This window comes from Eleginops maclovinus, chromosome 2 (assembly GCF_036324505.1).
Source record: "Eleginops maclovinus isolate JMC-PN-2008 ecotype Puerto Natales chromosome 2, JC_Emac_rtc_rv5, whole genome shotgun sequence".
In the NCBI taxonomy this organism is placed as follows: domain Eukaryota; kingdom Metazoa; phylum Chordata; class Actinopteri; order Perciformes; family Eleginopidae; genus Eleginops; species Eleginops maclovinus.
In genome coordinates, this window is record NC_086350.1 from 10,371,032 (window position 1) to 10,388,360 (window position 17,329).

Here is a 17,329-nt window from a genome sequence, read left to right on the forward strand (position 1 = left end):
GATCAATACCTAATGGCTGCTTGTGTATTTTAAAAAAAAGGTGCATTTACTGGACTAGCTGGTCTAGATAATCCCAACGGACATCGGCAGGGTTCAACATGTGACTGAGATGATACATCAGAGCAGAGTGAGCTAATGGGCCTGTAATGAGAGGCTCCCGAAGGGTTTGCAAATTTTAAAATAGACTCACAAATTGGACGGAGTTGGTGTTGTGTGAAATTGCTTGCATGAAGATTTAAGGGTGGATGGAAAAATTAATTCACAGGTTAAATCTCTCAGTTTACAGATACAATAATGGTTATTTTAGACTCATTGCCCTGTTGCAAAGCTTTATCCCTCTGATGCAGACTGAACTGTGTCCCACAGGCGGGAGCAGTTGTGCAGTGTGTATTGAAGACTATATATAAAAGGGTTCATCTAACGTGAAATCCTGTGTTTAATCTCGCTGTGCACTAGCTAAAACTGGTTTATCAGTAGAAAGTTAATCCTGTGTGTGTGTGTGTGTGTGCCAGTTGGTGCGTGGGTCTGTGAGTCCAGCACAGGGAGGAGGGACGAAGGAGATAAATAAAATAATAAATAAAAAGGAAACAGATCAAAAGGCCCAGGGCTTTGAGATGCTGAAGGGAGAAACACCTCAGAATTTTCTCTGTATCAGCAGGACAATGCACACACACACACACACACACACACACACACACACACACACACACACACACACACACACACACACACACACACACACACACACACACACACACACACACACACACACACACACACACACACACACACACACACACACACACACACACACACACACACACACACACACACACACACACACACACACTCTCTCTCTGGTGGAGCTGGACGGGATTCAAGGAAGGTCGTGATCTGGGATTTAGATCTCTCCTGTGCAGCTAGTCCTTGTAATGTGGATTAGAAGATTTTTGTCTTTGGTCAGTCAGTGAATGCGTGTATGATACACAATTGCGACTCTAATGTTGTTTGCTGTTCTGCTGTAGATTATACTGTATAAAAAGTGCTAGTGTTGCATTATAACTATTTTACATCTTTCTCTGTGCGACTGTCGCCAATTTAGTCTGAGCCAGCTGGAAGAACAAATATTTAATTTGAAAAACGTCAAGGATTTTATGATCAATGGCAGGGTGTTATATATCAGAGGGAGCAAAACAACACTCCAATATCCCAACAATAATTACATTTGATGAAGTTTTTTATCCCCGAGCAGAAACTTAACACATTATATTCAAAGATGTTGCACAAAGTATCAAAAAGAGAATTCAGGTCAGTGGGCTGTTTCCCATCATGCATCTCCGTGGTTATTCATCCTACCCCCTTCAATAATTCAGCCATGTTCAACCCATTGCACTTTCCCTGTCGCAGCTCTTAACTGAGAAACATTCTGCATCAGGACCTTTTTAAGCACAGCAAAAATCTTTATTGCTTTCTCCAGAGGGCATTTCAGGGGATGCCTGTTCACACAGGCTTAGAAAAGCAGGTCGAAAACACTGCTGCGGTGCATTAATAAAAAATTCACACATGATGGCAGGGCTGAGGCGAGGTCAGCAGCCTCTCTTTCAGAAACCCTCCCTGAGCAATTAAGAGTGTGTTACATCCTCCACCTGGCACCTAATCAAAGAAAACATAGACGGAGACGAGTTCACATTAAGAACGGTATCATTAACGTCCACTGAATATTCAGCTCATATCTTTGGTACATGCTGTGTCCTCGAGGCACGCTGATAATTATTGCTGACCAAACATAAGTGAGAAAGAAAGAAGAGTGTTCTCTGGTTTGGATCACTTCATGATGCAAGACGTGAAAATTAATCACAAAATGTTGAAATTCAAACACTTTTGTGGTTGCAAGTTCATCTGTCAAAATCGTATTCAGGTTGGTAGAAACACAGAATGAGAAAAATATATCCAGCATCTTAACAGTGTGCTCAAAACAACGTAAAAGCTGTTTGAAAGTATAGGTATCTTTAAAGCAGAGTGCAAAGAATATCTGCAGAACCACTGTGACGGCAGGTCTGCAGCTCCAGATTTCATGGTGAATATTGAGCATCATTTATTTTCTACTCAGAACAGAGAGAAATAAAGTACCACTACTTCTGAAATGCCACACAACAGCAAGTCACTAACACCAAATTCATTCGATTGAGGCCACAAAATATCTAATTGGAGAACTTTTCACCTTTGAACTCTCAGTGATCAGAAACACAGACTGAACAAGTTAGACGCATTGCCGCATGTGCTTTTTTACTGTCAATGTTTGTGGTAATAATTAGATATTGTTGAGCCTTATAATTTGGGATTTACCACAACAGTAATTCAGTCAATCAAGTACAAAAGCCTGCTGGCTCATTCACACATTTTATGGATTTAATTCTGGGCTATTCAAACTTGACATTTTGTAAATGATTACACAGCTATACAAACTGTTGACTACTGTGATATTATAGCAAATTGATGGCATGTTAATATCGCAATACAGCCTTTTAATCTGAGCTGTCACAAATATGTGTGATTAAAACATGAAGCATTACAGGGGGCGATCACGAAATACATTATTTTATGCAGTGAGTATATAACTATTCACCCCCTTGGACATTTTGCTGTTTACGTTTTTTTTACACCATTGAATCAAAGTGGATGTAATTAACAATTTTGGATACTGGTCACAAACAAAATAAAAATATGAAAGAAAAACAGCCTGAATAGCAAACAACGTAATCCAACGAGACTGTTGTGGTCTATCCAGCACGTGCAGCCGAGCCAGCTGACCGTGAACACACCTCTGAGCAGCTGGCCCATTTCCCCCCCACGTTTAACGGTTCAGGACCCTATTATACAATCCTGGCACAAACTCTTGGTTGCATCATTTGAGCAGATTAAACATCTTCCTTCTCCTATAATCTCTATATTTTCCCCTGCTCCTTCACCATCACACTATGTTCTTATGTCCCCTGATTGCTTGTGATATCTTCTACGTCACAGGATTTTCCGCAAAGCCTCTGCTGTGCCCTTGCGGACACACCTCATCAGGGATTTCATATCAAAACCGTGTCCAATAAACATCAGCAAGCATAGAGGTCACAGTAATTCCTCCAAGAACCGCATGTTTTTCGCAGACGTGATTAAACTGAACAATAACTTTGGGCTTCAGCAGAACTTCTGCCTGTGTTGTTCTTATAACCTAGCAACAAAGCGTCCGCTGACTATTTCAAGACTGAAAGTGTTAAAGCTGTCAACTGCAAGACCAAACACAGAAAAAAACAGCCTCTTTGTTTGGTCATTTTATAAACTCTTTGGCATGATTTCTTTCTCACATTTTTTTTCAAACGTACCTTTTATACAGAATTGATCTACTTCTATAATCCTGAAGGCTGCCTAATATTCTGCAGCAGCTTGTTTAAATCACAAATGATACTGTTCTTGTGCTCTCCCCAAATCTGTCCTGAAATTAATGTCTGTATCCATGAAACCATCTGCCTGCTTGCATAACAGGGGACAGGTGGCCTGCTTAGGACTGTGCAACCAAAGGTTTACACATCAACACACCCGCACATTTGCTGTATATGCACACACAAGTTAAAAAGTGTAATCCATCAGAAAATAATTTATTCAATCACTACTCTATTACATGTTTCCATGAGCATTTTGAGCAATATATTGGATCATATGCAATTGATTCTTTGGAAACTATATGAGAAGTTGTTGTTAATACTGTAGGTAATCAATATATGGCTGCAGCTAAAAGTTATTTTTTATTTCCAATTCATTTGTTTTGTATTTTCCACACAAATCAATGAATTATCTTTGTCTATAAAACAGCAAAACACAATAATCAACGAAATATATAACAATACATTTATTTCTGTGTCACTTTTTCCTTAAATTACTAAACTGACAAATTGAATATCAACATTCAACAAATTAAGATTTTTTTTTTTTCAAGGATAGACTAGAGTAATGCATTGAGTTTGTCTATAAGTTTCATCCCAAAAGTTTCATGATTGGTCTGCCAAAGAACATTTGAAATCCAGTCAAATCCTGGAAAGATGGATCAGATGCTTGTGAGTCACTTCTGTATTCAATTCCAAATGGAGCTGCATTTTCTAGTTTTTACCAACTGAGGGATATTTTTTTTAAAGAAAGTAAGCCATTTATAATCTTACTGTAGGTTTATCTTTGAATAAATTAATAAATCCCCTTCAAACTCTTTATGTTCTGTCTTTAACCACCAAAAAATGTTTTACCTGCATCCTTTTAAGTACAATACCTACAAACCCCTATTCTCAGTTTCCAGTCGATTTAGAGTAAAAAAGTGTTTCACCTCTTTTGTACAGGAACACAAAGACACACATTTTAGCTCTCAGCCTTTAAATGCTCTCACAGGGTGATGCTGATTGTGTTTGAGGATGCAGTATCATTTCTGAGATTTGCTTGAGCAGAACTTTGTGAGCCAACATTCACTCGCTTTGACATCAATTTAATGCTGCACTTAGCAGTCACTGAAATATTGAGTGGGCTTTCAGGCCTGTAGTCAGATGATTTTAAAATAAATCTGATATCATGTTGTGCTTTGTGTTTCCTGTTGGCTGGACTGGAGCCAGGAAGAGGTTCACTGTCAAATATAACATTTAGGCTGTACAGGAGGAAATAACTACTGTATGTGACACAAATCATATCATTAAGCAAAATCTAAAACATATTACAAATAAAAGTCTGTTATAGATGATCATAAAATATCCTAACATGCCAGTATGGAATTATGTGGTTCAGGCTATATTGTGCATATAGAAAAAAACTGTGTAAATAACCTGCTTTGCGCTCTTTTTTTGGATCAACTCCCTCAGTTTGTTTTCACACTCAAAACCAACAAACAAGCATGAGCTGCAGCAGATAATCTAACACCGTCCTCAGCAGGGCGTCCCTCTCTCATGACATTTCTACACTCAGCTCAGCTTCCTCTCATCTGGAGCCAGGGGAGAGACCCGGTCATCCTCCTCAGCCAGGTTCCTTAACAAAATAGGTCATCACTCCCTGGTTATGAGTCTGTGTCAGCATGAAAACAAGAAGTTTCTCCGCCATTTTTCCTAATTTATATAGCTTTCCCATGAATAATTAACACTGAGTATTAAAGCAACACGTATCATGTTCTCTAAAGAGCCCTGCTTCTGGGCCTAAAATCAATACTGGGGCAGCCGTGTAATGAACGTCGAATGGAAGACACAGATCGATGACATGACATTTATTAATAGACTGAAGAAATGTAATGCCTGGGGACACATTATCTTTCTTTTACTCAGTTTAATACATATTCTTATTCATATCATTAGTTCAAAGCGATACGCCAAATAACTGGAGTCTGCCATCTTTTTTTAAACTTGCTTATAGAAGAGATGTTGACAGGTTCTTTTGACAGCCTCAAAATCATTTTTTCATTACTGCCAAAGCTTGAGTGCATTTATTCTTGGCAGCTAATTCACCTTATGCACAAACTATTCTGCACATGCTGAACAGATTTCTTTGGAACAGTTTGTATCTTTCTTCGAAGCTCATGCACAATATGCACCCCAGTCCCTGATTGCACCAGCCCACTTGTGCTGCTGTAGATGTTTAAGCAGACTCCCATGAGATGAGGTGCATCACGACTTTGAGTGCTGTTCAAATCACTGCAATATAATACTAAAACAAGCTTTCCGAGATCTGCAAGGCCTGTTTGTGAAAGAAGGTCATTTCTTTGTGCATCATTAAACAAGCCACTGTATTATAACCAACATGATTTCAATAATAACATAAATACCTCATAAATGTTTTGAAGGTTTAAATGATTACTTTTCAATTTTAATTTGTTGTAGCCTTTGTGCTCAACTTAAAACCGTCAGTGTGACAAAAACTAAAAACTACAATATCGGCGCGTAAAAGCTTCATAAACATGCTCCAACTGTGCGTCACGCTGACAGCAAGTAGAGACACCGACACGGGTGCCATTTAACATCACAAACTATTTAACTACTGTAAAAAAGTCACCAAACATCACACCAAGTGCAACAACAACAAAAAAATCACTGCCGGACGCGAAATTATATCAATCCGGACTAACCTTTCTGCTGCTTGAAGGACTGGATAGAGCCCGAGTGGTGCACCATTGCGGCGATCAGTGACTTGACAGCGTTAATTGAATCCCGTATTACGAAAAGCAGAATTAAAGGATACATGGGAAACTATGGTGAGGCTGTGTGGGTGTTTCTCGCAGCTCCCATACTGCCAAACCATCTCACAGGCGCTGCGCAAACCCCAGCAACACCTGTGTGTCTCTAAAGCTCCGCATGCGCCCCCCCGCCACCATCCACGGCTGTTGTCATGGTGACGGGCGGGAGGGGAGGTCCTGAGATGGACGCGCCCCACCCCCTCGTCCTCATTTACCGACGCCAAATAAACTGCGGGTTATACCAGGAGCAGCAGATCGCAAATGGATCGACAAGGACATGCATTGATGGGTCATAAATCATCCGTTTTAGTCCACACGTGCTGTAAACTGCTGGTACCCTAACACATGACATGGTGTAATGCGTGATGCCATGTAGGAAAAACACAGTCAGGCTAATAAACTGTGCTGTCAATGGTGGTGTAAACAATTGCAGGATTATGTAATAGCACCTTCAGATTTGAGACACTAAGACCTTGTTATTATTTTTTTTATCTGGAAGTTCTGCTTTAAATAAATGACTAAGATGTTATAAAGTATATCGAAAGTCATACTAAAAATAGGCTTTTTAGACATGCATTACTTAACAAATAAAGGATTCCATATGTTCTCAAGGGGATCAGATTAAACTACTAAACGACTAAAACCTATTTCAATATGAAACACTCATGCCAATAGTTTTGTTGACTTTCACAAAAAACTTAACGAAAAGCATCAACAAAGAAATAATGTGGAACATTTGATTTGCTTTTGCATGCATTACAGACTGCAAGGCAGAGGGAAAAACTCAAAACAATCAATACTTACTACTTCAGAGCTCAGCTCAGCTGTGCTGACACACTGCTGCTGTAGCACAGGGGGATCCCTCTCAGGAATGAATGTTACATCAGTCATAAAACCCATCAGGGGTTTACACATGGCTGCAGTATTTGATAGCCTATGTTAAAGGTGGCAACTGGCTATGGCACAAACAAAACCCAGCAAAAGTTATAGAGAAACTGTATCAGGTTATAGAGACCTCCTTGCATACTATTATAGATTTGGTAAATTGAACGTATATACAAGATACAAACATTTATGTTCATACATTTCATTCTATCTTTCTATTATGTCATATTTTTGTCTATTTGAGCTTATGGTTTCTTTATATGTTTGAATGATTTTACTTCTGATGTGCCGCCGTTATCACCTCCATTTTACTGTTGTTTTTGACTGCTTCTAAAATGTATATGTCACAAAGAAGGAAATAGATCAGGGAGCACATAATAATTAATCACACAGTACATTTATGTGGTATCAACACCTACACCTTAGTGAGAATATATAGGAAAACAATCAGTATTGCCTCGTAAACGCTTTGCCTTAGGTCTTCAGTTGCACGGTATTAACCAAACTGAAATTTTATCATGGATTATCTGCAAGGTCACTGTCTTATCTCAATGTCAACCACACAGAGTTACAGACCAGCAGACCACCAATCATTTCCTTAAGCCCATGAGAGGTAGAGCCCTGTGTCATTCATGTTGTTGCTATGAGAGCTGAAACTGACTGTGATCTGGGCAGTATAAGCAAAGAGTAACAATTACACAACTTGCAGTTCGGTCTGTGACCTTACTTCTGTGTATCAGTCTGTGTCTGTGCTAGTATTCTGGGGAGTAGACTGGCATCTGTCATAGATGCAAAATACCATCTGCTTTCTTGCTGCTCAGCACGCCTCTCCTCCTCCCTCTGTTCTGATGTTTATTAAGGACTGGTGGCAGGACTGTGTGTGCCAACAACCTCTGACATGTCATTAAACCACCAGGTAAATGCATCCTTCCATTGGCTGATGAATACATAAGCAAGTAGCTCTTATTCAGTCGTTCCCATTTAAATGTTATCTTTTCCATTCCTGCATAGTTTAGAGATTTAGGTCAGATGATGGCTCTGCAGAGGGAACAAGGTTTTAGGATGAATGAAGCACTGCCACCTTGTGGTTGAATAAAATATCCAGCTGTCAGAGTCTTTTTAGGTTTTTATAGATTATTATAGGAATTATGGGAATAATAATGTATACATTATGCATACAAGTGCTTTCATAGAAAAGTTATTTCTAAGAATAAGATATTTCTCTGCTCAACTCTGCCATTCTTTCTCTTGTCACATTTTAATTTAATCAATTGTATTTATTATATGCTCAGTCCAATTTAAAAGAGACTGTTCCATTCCTGCTTAGTTCAGAGATGTAGGTCAGATGATGGCTATGCAGAGGGAGCATGCACTGGGCTCCAACTGAGAAGCAAAAATAGTTTTTGCATTATTTACCTCAGCCTATTCATTGATATACAACACAATCATGTACTACTTTTGACAAAATTACAGCCTCCAAACAAAATGGTTAGTCTTAAAACAGCCAAAATGTGAAAAATGTGTGAACCAATTGATTTCGAGGGGTCAGCCTTATTTGTCTGTCCAACAAAAGTCTGATATAAAAAAGTTATACAGTGATAACACAGACAAGCAGTAGATCCTCACAGGTAAGACATCAGATCATTTTTTGGTGTATTTGGTTGATAAATGAGTTTCACGATAAATCAATGATCAAAACATTTGCCAATTTAATCTGACTAATGCATCAATGGCAGAGTCAGCACGGTCTAAGTGCAATAGGAGTCATCTTAAATCTTAGCCTCATCCACACAGTTAATATTCACATTAGCTGTGCAGCAATATGTCAAACAAGTAACGGCAGATCTTAAATGGATGTAATGCATTTAAAAACCTTTATTCACAAGTGCTCTGGCAAACTCACCGGACAGTTGGTCGCTGTCCGTCTCCGTGTCTCCGGAGGGGAAGCTGTTGGCCAGCGAGGAGCTCCAGGATTCTGAGTGGCTGATGGGATTGATGTGAGCATGCCTTTCTAGCAGAGGCACAAACATACAGTTGTCCTGGTGACATGATCCTGCACACACACAGAAATTGAGAGGGTACAATCATATCATGTTATGAAACTATTTTAACTGTTGCTTTTTTCCAGGAGAGCATCCTGCCACTCAAACTATGAACACTGTTTCTCAATTTATTAAGGGGAATACATAACAACTTGCATATTAGGTTCTGATCAGTAAAAATGATAGGGGATCACAGCACACTCATTACTTAGCCCTCTCGTGTTCCTGCACTCATACATTTTGTATGTGTATTTAAAATTCCTTTTTACCCTCTGATACTTGACACTTGACACTAATTGGGAACAATTTGGCCTCTGGCTTTTCAAAACCAACTGAGAAGCTCATCTGATCAGGTTGAATGTCTTATTAAAAGCAGTTCAACTAACTGAAATGTAAAATAACTACTACAGCAATAAAACACACAATCTTAGTAATTCAAGATGTTGTGTGATATATATATATATACATATAATAATTCCAAAACTATATTTTTTCTATACATAGCATCTACTGTAGGATTCAGTGACAGATTTCTTATTTTAGCAAATTAAAAAAAAGTCTTAACATGAGTTTAAGTCTATTTTATGCATCGTCAACAAACACAGTATTATATGCTAAATGCTCCTCTAACAAAGTGTATGTTTAGGGAAAATATCAGTACAATGAGAAGATAAATGGCCAAATAAATTAGTATTTATCTTTATTCTGAACAACCACTATGCCATTATGTTGCAGTAATTGCTTTATTACACAATGTAGAGGCTACCATTGTGAATCCAAAACAGGTCAGTGCTAGGTTAATCAAGTTAGCATACAATAATGCATTTTCCTCAGTTTACAATGGGAAAAAAAACATCTACAGTCAGAGATTTGTATTCAGTGTTTACTGATGTGTGCTCCCTCCCTCATGTGTGCATTCGCTTCATTAAAAACAACAGGAAGAGCCGGGGGGGGGGGGGGGGGGGGGGGGGGGGGGGCTGACTCACCTCCATCCAGAATAACATTACATCTCAGAAGTTATTCAGCACAGGTCCAACAGCGACATTTCCCCTCAGCATCCCCTCTCAGAGGAGCCCACAACAAACCAATACATATCTGGTGCGTACAGTACGATATTAAAATGCTAATGTTTATGGTTAACATTGTGACAGCAACAGCAATTACTACCAGAGGGCTGTGAAACCAAAGCCTGCAAGAATAGGGTGTTGTAATACATTTAGAAATGCAGCGGTAATGTGTTTGCGTGAATCCAAAGTGAAGTTTAACCACGTCATTATGCGTTCACTGAATAAGTGCAATTTCTCAGTTCAAACACCAAACACCATTAACAGGGATTACTGCGCATCATTTCCAAAGAAATAATATTGCCAAGCAAACCTCTCTTAGCAGTGCTTCAGACAACTGGTCAGACAGAATAACATATCCTCAAGAGGGCTTAGATTGCATAACAAATGTGTGGTCTAAGTGCAATATATACTGTCCTGAAAATGTCTAGAGATCAATTGATGAGCAGGTACTTCCTGCTTTAACTTCCTGGAACATTGATTATTTATTCAAACACAAAACATTTAAAATCCCCAGGCACCTTATTTTGTATGTGTATGATGAGATGTGGAAGAAATTGTTACCACACATGTATCCATAATACCATACCACTACTGTCTGACCAATACTATTACTACATTATTACTGATCTGAAAAAAGTAGCTCAAAAATATCTTGCTCTTTTTTTTATAACTTTAGGGGACAGCATAATATAATAACAGCATGTGTGCTGTAAGTCACTTAAACAGCTTACATTAGTCATCAGTGATTACTTAAAGCCACATGCATATCTCATAGCAATCTTGTCTTCTTCTCTAATGCAATGTGTGCAGATACAATGATGGGTTCCTTGTGCCAAACTGCATAAGAAGCAAACATTAAAGGCTTCAAACATAATTCTAAACAATGACCTTAAATTTAAAAAATGTGATTCTCTAAAAAGGATCAAGAAGCGGATTGAGATGCACCTGTCATGTTCCACAAAACACCACTGAGAGCTTTCATTGGCAAAAAAAAGGACATTTGCAGTAGCTACTTCCTATACTGATGAGACTGTATCTTCTGCTACTTCTAGAAAATAAAATGTCATATTGTTTCCTTAGTGTCTTTGAACTATTTTAAAATATGTTTTCCTAAGACTGATGAATGTATAAGGGTTTTCAAATTCAAACAAGTTTCTTCCGAGTTCACTCATCAATGAGTCCACGAGGAGGCACTCTTTTTCAGCAATTTCTTGGATATCTCTGCAACACAGTCACTTCTGAGAAGTGACCCAAAAACATGGGGTAGAGGGGGCAAAAGCTGAAGGATCTACACCAGCGTCAAAGTCAAGATGATGTACACCCTTGACCCAGCTTCCAGCAGAGCCACCACAGAGTCTCTGCACACCACTGAACATTATCCACATGGCTCACCACAGATGAAAACACTTTCCCATTAGCCATCAGTAAATAACCACAAATTTGCCATTTTCATCTTTGCCTGGGGGAAGGGGGTTTAAGATCAGCTAATAAAAGCCATCGCATTCATGCATTAGCTAGCTCGTTAAACTGAATGCTGCTGGAGATGTTTGCTGTATTTACTTCACAGTCACGCTCCCTTTCCTGCATTCATGAGTGCTGCTTTGCAAATATGCCAGTGAAAAAATATCACAAAATACTGAAATGGCAGATAAAGTACCCTTTGTATTTTGTTATTGTATTTAATGACCACTAAATCTGGTTCTCATTAATGAAAATGACTAAAGGAGGTGCCCATGTGCCACTTCATTAATAAATAAATCCTAAAGGATCCGTTTTCATCAAGTGCATTTTCATAATGCATATTGAATTCTTCTGCATTCATGCATGAAGCTTTTAAAACATTTTTTAATTGTTTATTTTTTGAAGGCGCCTTTCTCGGCGATGTTAAGGCATGTTGAATAATATTAGTGCTGAGATGTTCTTGTTGCAGAACTGAATCTGTGTCCAACCAACATTATATTGAACATTTTTAAACATGTTGAAGGAAGTTATTAAAATATATTTTACTTTTCTTTTCAATAAATAGAAAGCAAAAACACAAAAACTGATCATATTTAGTACTATTCGTTAAAGTTAGTTTTATAGCTGCAGTTGTGCTACTGTCAAGCATGGCTTAATCATAACTAGTGTGCTTCCATAAGAAGTTTAACCTACCTGAAGATCTGCCAAGAGCCGGGGACACCTTGTCTTCCATTGCATATAGACTACTGGTGCCTTCAGTACAAATCCCCCTTCAATACGTTTATGAGTAAAAACTTGTAGAAAAAGCTATGCCATATCAGGATGCTGCCATTCCAACTGTGCAACACTTTCAGCTGTGAAGCAGCCCGGGCAGTGCAGTGAAGATCAATGGGTGGAGTTTAAAGTGTTCTCGGGTTAAGCAGGGTAGAAAAACATTAAAACTCTCCGGTTATTGATTGTCGAGTATTGCCTTGGACGGAACTGCTTAATGGAGAATCACTCACATCACATGTGGCTTTCTCATTTAGTCTAAACTACGTGATTGATAACAAATTATAGCCAGGCTGGAAAGGAGGGATACACTTTAAAAAAAAGGTAGGTTTGCCTTTAGTTCAAAGGCTTGCATTAGCATAATTATCTACCATGTAGGTAATTACACTACTTAGCATCGAGTATTAATTTACATGTCCTTGTAGTGTGTAAAACCGTCGACACTGCATCATTCAGCTGTCTCTTTACCTTTATGATTAAACTAGCCTGTCCATGGCCACTTTTTAACCGGCTATTTTGTCATGAGTGAATATTAAAATAAACTTCAGTGTGCGGCATTAAAGGGAATATCACATTAGATTTCTCCTTCGCCACAAGGTGCTGCTGTTGCATCAGCTATAAGAACACCAGCGTGTAGCATTCATCCACCCATCATCTGCCATACCGAGCTACGTTCAAAAGCCTACTATGAACACATTTGAACATAATAAGGTTGACCGAAGTGTGCTATAAATAAGAGCACTATCGCTTAAGATTAATCGTGCACAAAATACATCTGTAGTTTCGTAATGTTTCGATTGCGGACATTAAGTTACTTTGTTGTACCCTAGTAGAGAACTGTGGCTATTAATTTCAAGTTATTGAACATACCCTGGCGGATTAGTCAGCCAGCTGGACTGTGTCAACACACTCAGAGGGATAAACATGTATATTTTACGTCTGACTTTATAACACATATTTTTCATATGTCGATGCTTTTAAAAAGAGGGTTGGTAAGAAATAATATAAAAGAAGTGGCTGCTCGGACGAGAAAAAGTGCTTGTAGCTAGTGGTAGCTAACTGTAAACTGGGATGCTATATCGTTACCATGAGCTAAAAGAAGCTAACGGTAACGGTATGCGAACAGCATCAGCCGCTGGGAGTTGCTGCCTCTTCTGCCTTAACTATCAGCACAGCGATTTGACTGCTTACCAGCTAGTAAATTCGATAATCTGAACTAAGACACTTGTTTCTATTTTATACGGTGCCTTTTACTGCCTGATACTCCAGCATGGGGATGTGCTTACCGTGCCTTGGTGGAGCAGCGGACGACGTTGTTGTCACACCAGATCCAGTAGGTTCATTTTACTATAACTTTTATTACCAGCTGTGTCACTCGATAAGTCAACATGTCATACGTGAATAAGGACATACAATGTGTATGTCCACTAGTTAAATGAACCAAATGCCATGTGAATGTGATTAATCGTCTGTACGAAATCGGTAGGCCCTACTAGGTAATGTTCAGGAGGGGTTGACTTTGTTTAGCCTCTGTAAATACTGGCGTGTAAAGCAAGCTGCAGGCCCAACACACTCAACTAGCTAGCTTTATATAGACTCTAACAGATGTAGCTGACATGACTAACTGATACAAGACCAAACACTTTTGTGTGATGATCATTTAGCAGTGTTATTTGTAGAGCATTCTTGTGTGCATTTACCTCTTTAGGGGTGTGGTTGAGTTTATAAGGATTTGACATCCATCAGAAGCCCAAACGTAATAAGTAACTTAACTATTGTTATGATAATGCACAAAACACTTTTGAGTTGTGATGTTGGCTCACATTTTCCAGGAAAAAATTAGGTTTTCCTTTTTAGAAGTGTTCATATAAAGTAATTAATGTTAGTTGTTGGTTGCAGTAGTTTACCTATGGTTTCAAAAATAAATACAATATTCCATGTGTTGTTATTTTCAGGACATAAGGAGACGACAATTGGCAGAGGCTGCTGAGAAAAGACAGAAAGAGGTAGGTTGACTATTAAGTGGATGCGACTGTTTCTCTTTGTGTTTATAACACTTGATATTTTGTTTTCTGGACTATTAGGTGCATATTACTAAAAGTAATGATTTCCATAATGAACTCTGCAATACATCCTAACATCATGAAGGTTGGATTAAATGTTGGCTGTTGGTTTAATGTTGTTAAATTGTATTGTATGATTTTAAATAATTGTAAGTATTACCATTTTATAATTCAACAATAAATTCAAGAAAACACAAAGCCTAACAATTCTCTCAACGGATTGTTAAGCAATCGGTTTGATCCAAAACTGGACATCGTACCCAAAATGTTCTGCAGGGTTTTTCAGACTACATTAGTTTTAGTTAGATGTACACAATATACTGGAAAGTGGGTGTTGTATAAATTACATTACATCCCATCTGAGGTAGATGCATGTGACAGTGTGGTGAGTGTTTTCATTATTATACAGAAATTCCACTTGCAAACCCGTAAGAGCCATGCTAAAGTTGTATCAAGGTAAGTGGACATTGACCAAAATGAAAACTCTTTTTGGCCAATTGAATCTTTTGGATTGGCTAGTATCTCAACTACCACATGTTTCGGCTCTACATGTTTCATCTTCCAATCTCCTGACACCCTGATGATTCACACTTTCACGACTGTAGATGAAATCACTCAGCCCTAACACACAGTCGCGTTGCAGCAAGCTGCTTCATACCTTTGTCTGGATTGCCTTATTTGGCAGTTGAATGCAATCAATTGTGATTGAACATGCCTTGTGCTTTTTAAAGAAGTTGTAAAAAGTTTTGAATTAAAATGTACTTTTTTGAAAGACATGCATGTTTTTTGGACTGTAAATTATATATTTTAAAATATCAAAATGATTTAAGCACTTTTTTTTTAAATTAAGCCATTGTCAGTCAGTGCTTGACTTTTTTCCAATCTCTTTTTCAGACAACATACAGAGGGGTTAAAAATCCAGAAGCAGTCGAGAGAAAAAAGAAGAAACAGGAAGAAATTGAAAAACAGGAGATGACCTCCTCTGTGTCTGGAGGGGGCGGCGGGTTAAGGGTTAGTTTTGTTATTATCCTCGAGCTGTGTGATTTCTTGAACAGGATGATCGTGGGTGTCATTCAGACAAGTCTGGTGCAAATATAACTTTGAATTTATCTTACTATGAGAAATGTAAGATGTTAGCCAACAATATAATAATACGTTGTGGATATAATCTGTAATCCATTTTACACCCAGGTAGTGGTAACACCAAAATATTCACTTACCAAGTTTTCTTTATGACATCTACTGTCAAATGCTGAGACATTTCATTGATATATAAAATAGCACTATGTCTCAAAGACTGAATATTGTTCTGATGACCTCCCCCTCTTTGTTCTCTAGTGGCAGGTTGGCTGAAAATCAAGATGGAAGTCCAAAACAAGGTGAAGAATTGAAGCAAGACGACTTGAAAGATGTTTGAACTGCTGTCATTTTTCATTTTTTGCCTTTTAAAAAAAATATTATGAGACAAATGAGGCTACAGGTGAAATGCTTTATGCAAAACAATCTGAAGTGATTACAGACAGAACAGCAGGAATAACCCTCTTGTTGCCAAGTTATACAAGTTGTACCTTTAGACAAGTCAGGGATAACAGACATGTGTAAGTATACAGGTCGTACTGTATCAGTTGTATTTAAAAATAGGTTTGATGACAGTCTTACAGTGACCACCATTAGAAAACAGTAAATAATATGATGATTAAGTCCAGCTATAAATCTGTTGGCTGTTCTCATATTCAGTCAATGCTGTCATTAACCACTTTTTAGCTTTTTCACTTCACTGCTTTTAGTTTACACTGTGGAGGATTTGTAAATCCACATTGGCCGTACTGCTTTTGGTACGACTTTTTCAAAAATCTGTCAAGGAAAACACAGTTTATGTTTACAAACTTTAAGTGTGCTTATTGAAAGATTTTCATACAGTAAAACAAGCACCAGTTAACACTTATTTAACCTAATTGAAGGCTCTTTTTGTGGGCAACATAAAGACTTGTGCAAGAAGTGCTATAACTTATTTACCGGACTTGTGAAGACTTTGCCTGTTCCCGGACGGTGGTTCTGTGATCTGTGAGGCATTGTGCTGAGGAAATGTTTGATAACCACGTCTGAACTCAATGCAACATTACTGAGTTTAAGATTCAGTCTGGAAGTACATACTTTAATAAAAGAAAGCAGCTTCAAAATACTAGTTTATAATAGAAACCATTGCTGTTAATAATCCTGTGCACATGGCCTCTTGCATCAGTCTTTGCTCTAACCCGTTTAATAGAGGCATTTTTGTTTTTGATCTGCACAATTTAAGTGTGTTGCATTGAATTACAATGTGTGCAAACCACTGATGTGATGCCTGCTTTATTTATATTATATGAAATGTGTTTGTGACAAACAGAAGCTTTTGTAAGACATCTATTTGCACAGGGTGGGTGTGAGCAGCAAACATACTTTCTAACACTATGCTGGAGATAGAAATGTCAACTGTAATAGAAACGGGAAAAACCTTTAGTAGGAAAAGCAAGTCTGTACGGTACACAGGGAAGAATTTACTTTGACGTGCTTAACTAAGTGCATTTCTTAAAGCCTTCACTTGATCCTTTAAGGCTTCTGGTGCTCCTACCATTTTGTAGAACAGCACACATAGCCAATGTTATTTGCTACAATAAATCACATTTCTGCTACTCTTGTGTGGACTCTATGTAAATTACAGTTTTAAAGAAAGTTTGGATAAGTTAGATTTGGTCATAGTGATGACATTTGAATAGTTGAACAGTCTACAGGTGAAAGCATACTACTTACTACTAC

At 38.2% G+C, this 17,329-nt stretch overlaps 2 protein-coding genes across 6 annotated transcripts in view; one reads left to right on the forward strand and one right to left on the reverse strand.

Annotated features, from left to right (window-relative positions):
* ano3 (anoctamin 3) overlaps positions 1-6,335 on the reverse strand; it is a 30,147-nt gene extending 23,812 nt beyond the window's left edge. The window contains exon 1 of the mRNA XM_063902886.1: positions 6,137-6,335. Within this exon, the coding sequence (XP_063758956.1) occupies positions 6,137-6,251 (115 nt within the window). The 5' untranslated portion in view covers positions 6,252-6,335. The remainder of the gene's footprint in view (positions 1-6,136) is intronic.
* A 6,440-nt stretch (positions 6,336-12,775) lies between these two features.
* On the forward strand, positions 12,776-17,205 carry svip (small VCP interacting protein). Of its 5 annotated transcripts, XM_063902849.1 has the most exons (6): positions 13,221-13,458; positions 13,740-13,803; positions 14,426-14,476; positions 14,943-14,989; positions 15,428-15,544; positions 15,872-17,205. In XM_063902849.1, exons 1-5 carry the CDS (start codon positions 13,436-13,438, stop codon positions 15,507-15,509), a joined length of 267 nt encoding a protein of 88 aa, XP_063758919.1. In that variant the 5' UTR covers positions 13,221-13,435; the 3' UTR covers positions 15,510-15,544; positions 15,872-17,205. The 5 variants fall into 5 exon arrangements, with proteins under 5 accessions (XP_063758936.1, XP_063758919.1, XP_063758944.1 ...); XM_063902866.1 differs by lacking the exons at positions 13,221-13,458; positions 14,943-14,989 and adding an exon at positions 12,776-12,794; XM_063902874.1 differs by having other exon boundaries at positions 13,255-13,803.
* Positions 17,206-17,329: the final 124 nt, after the last annotated feature.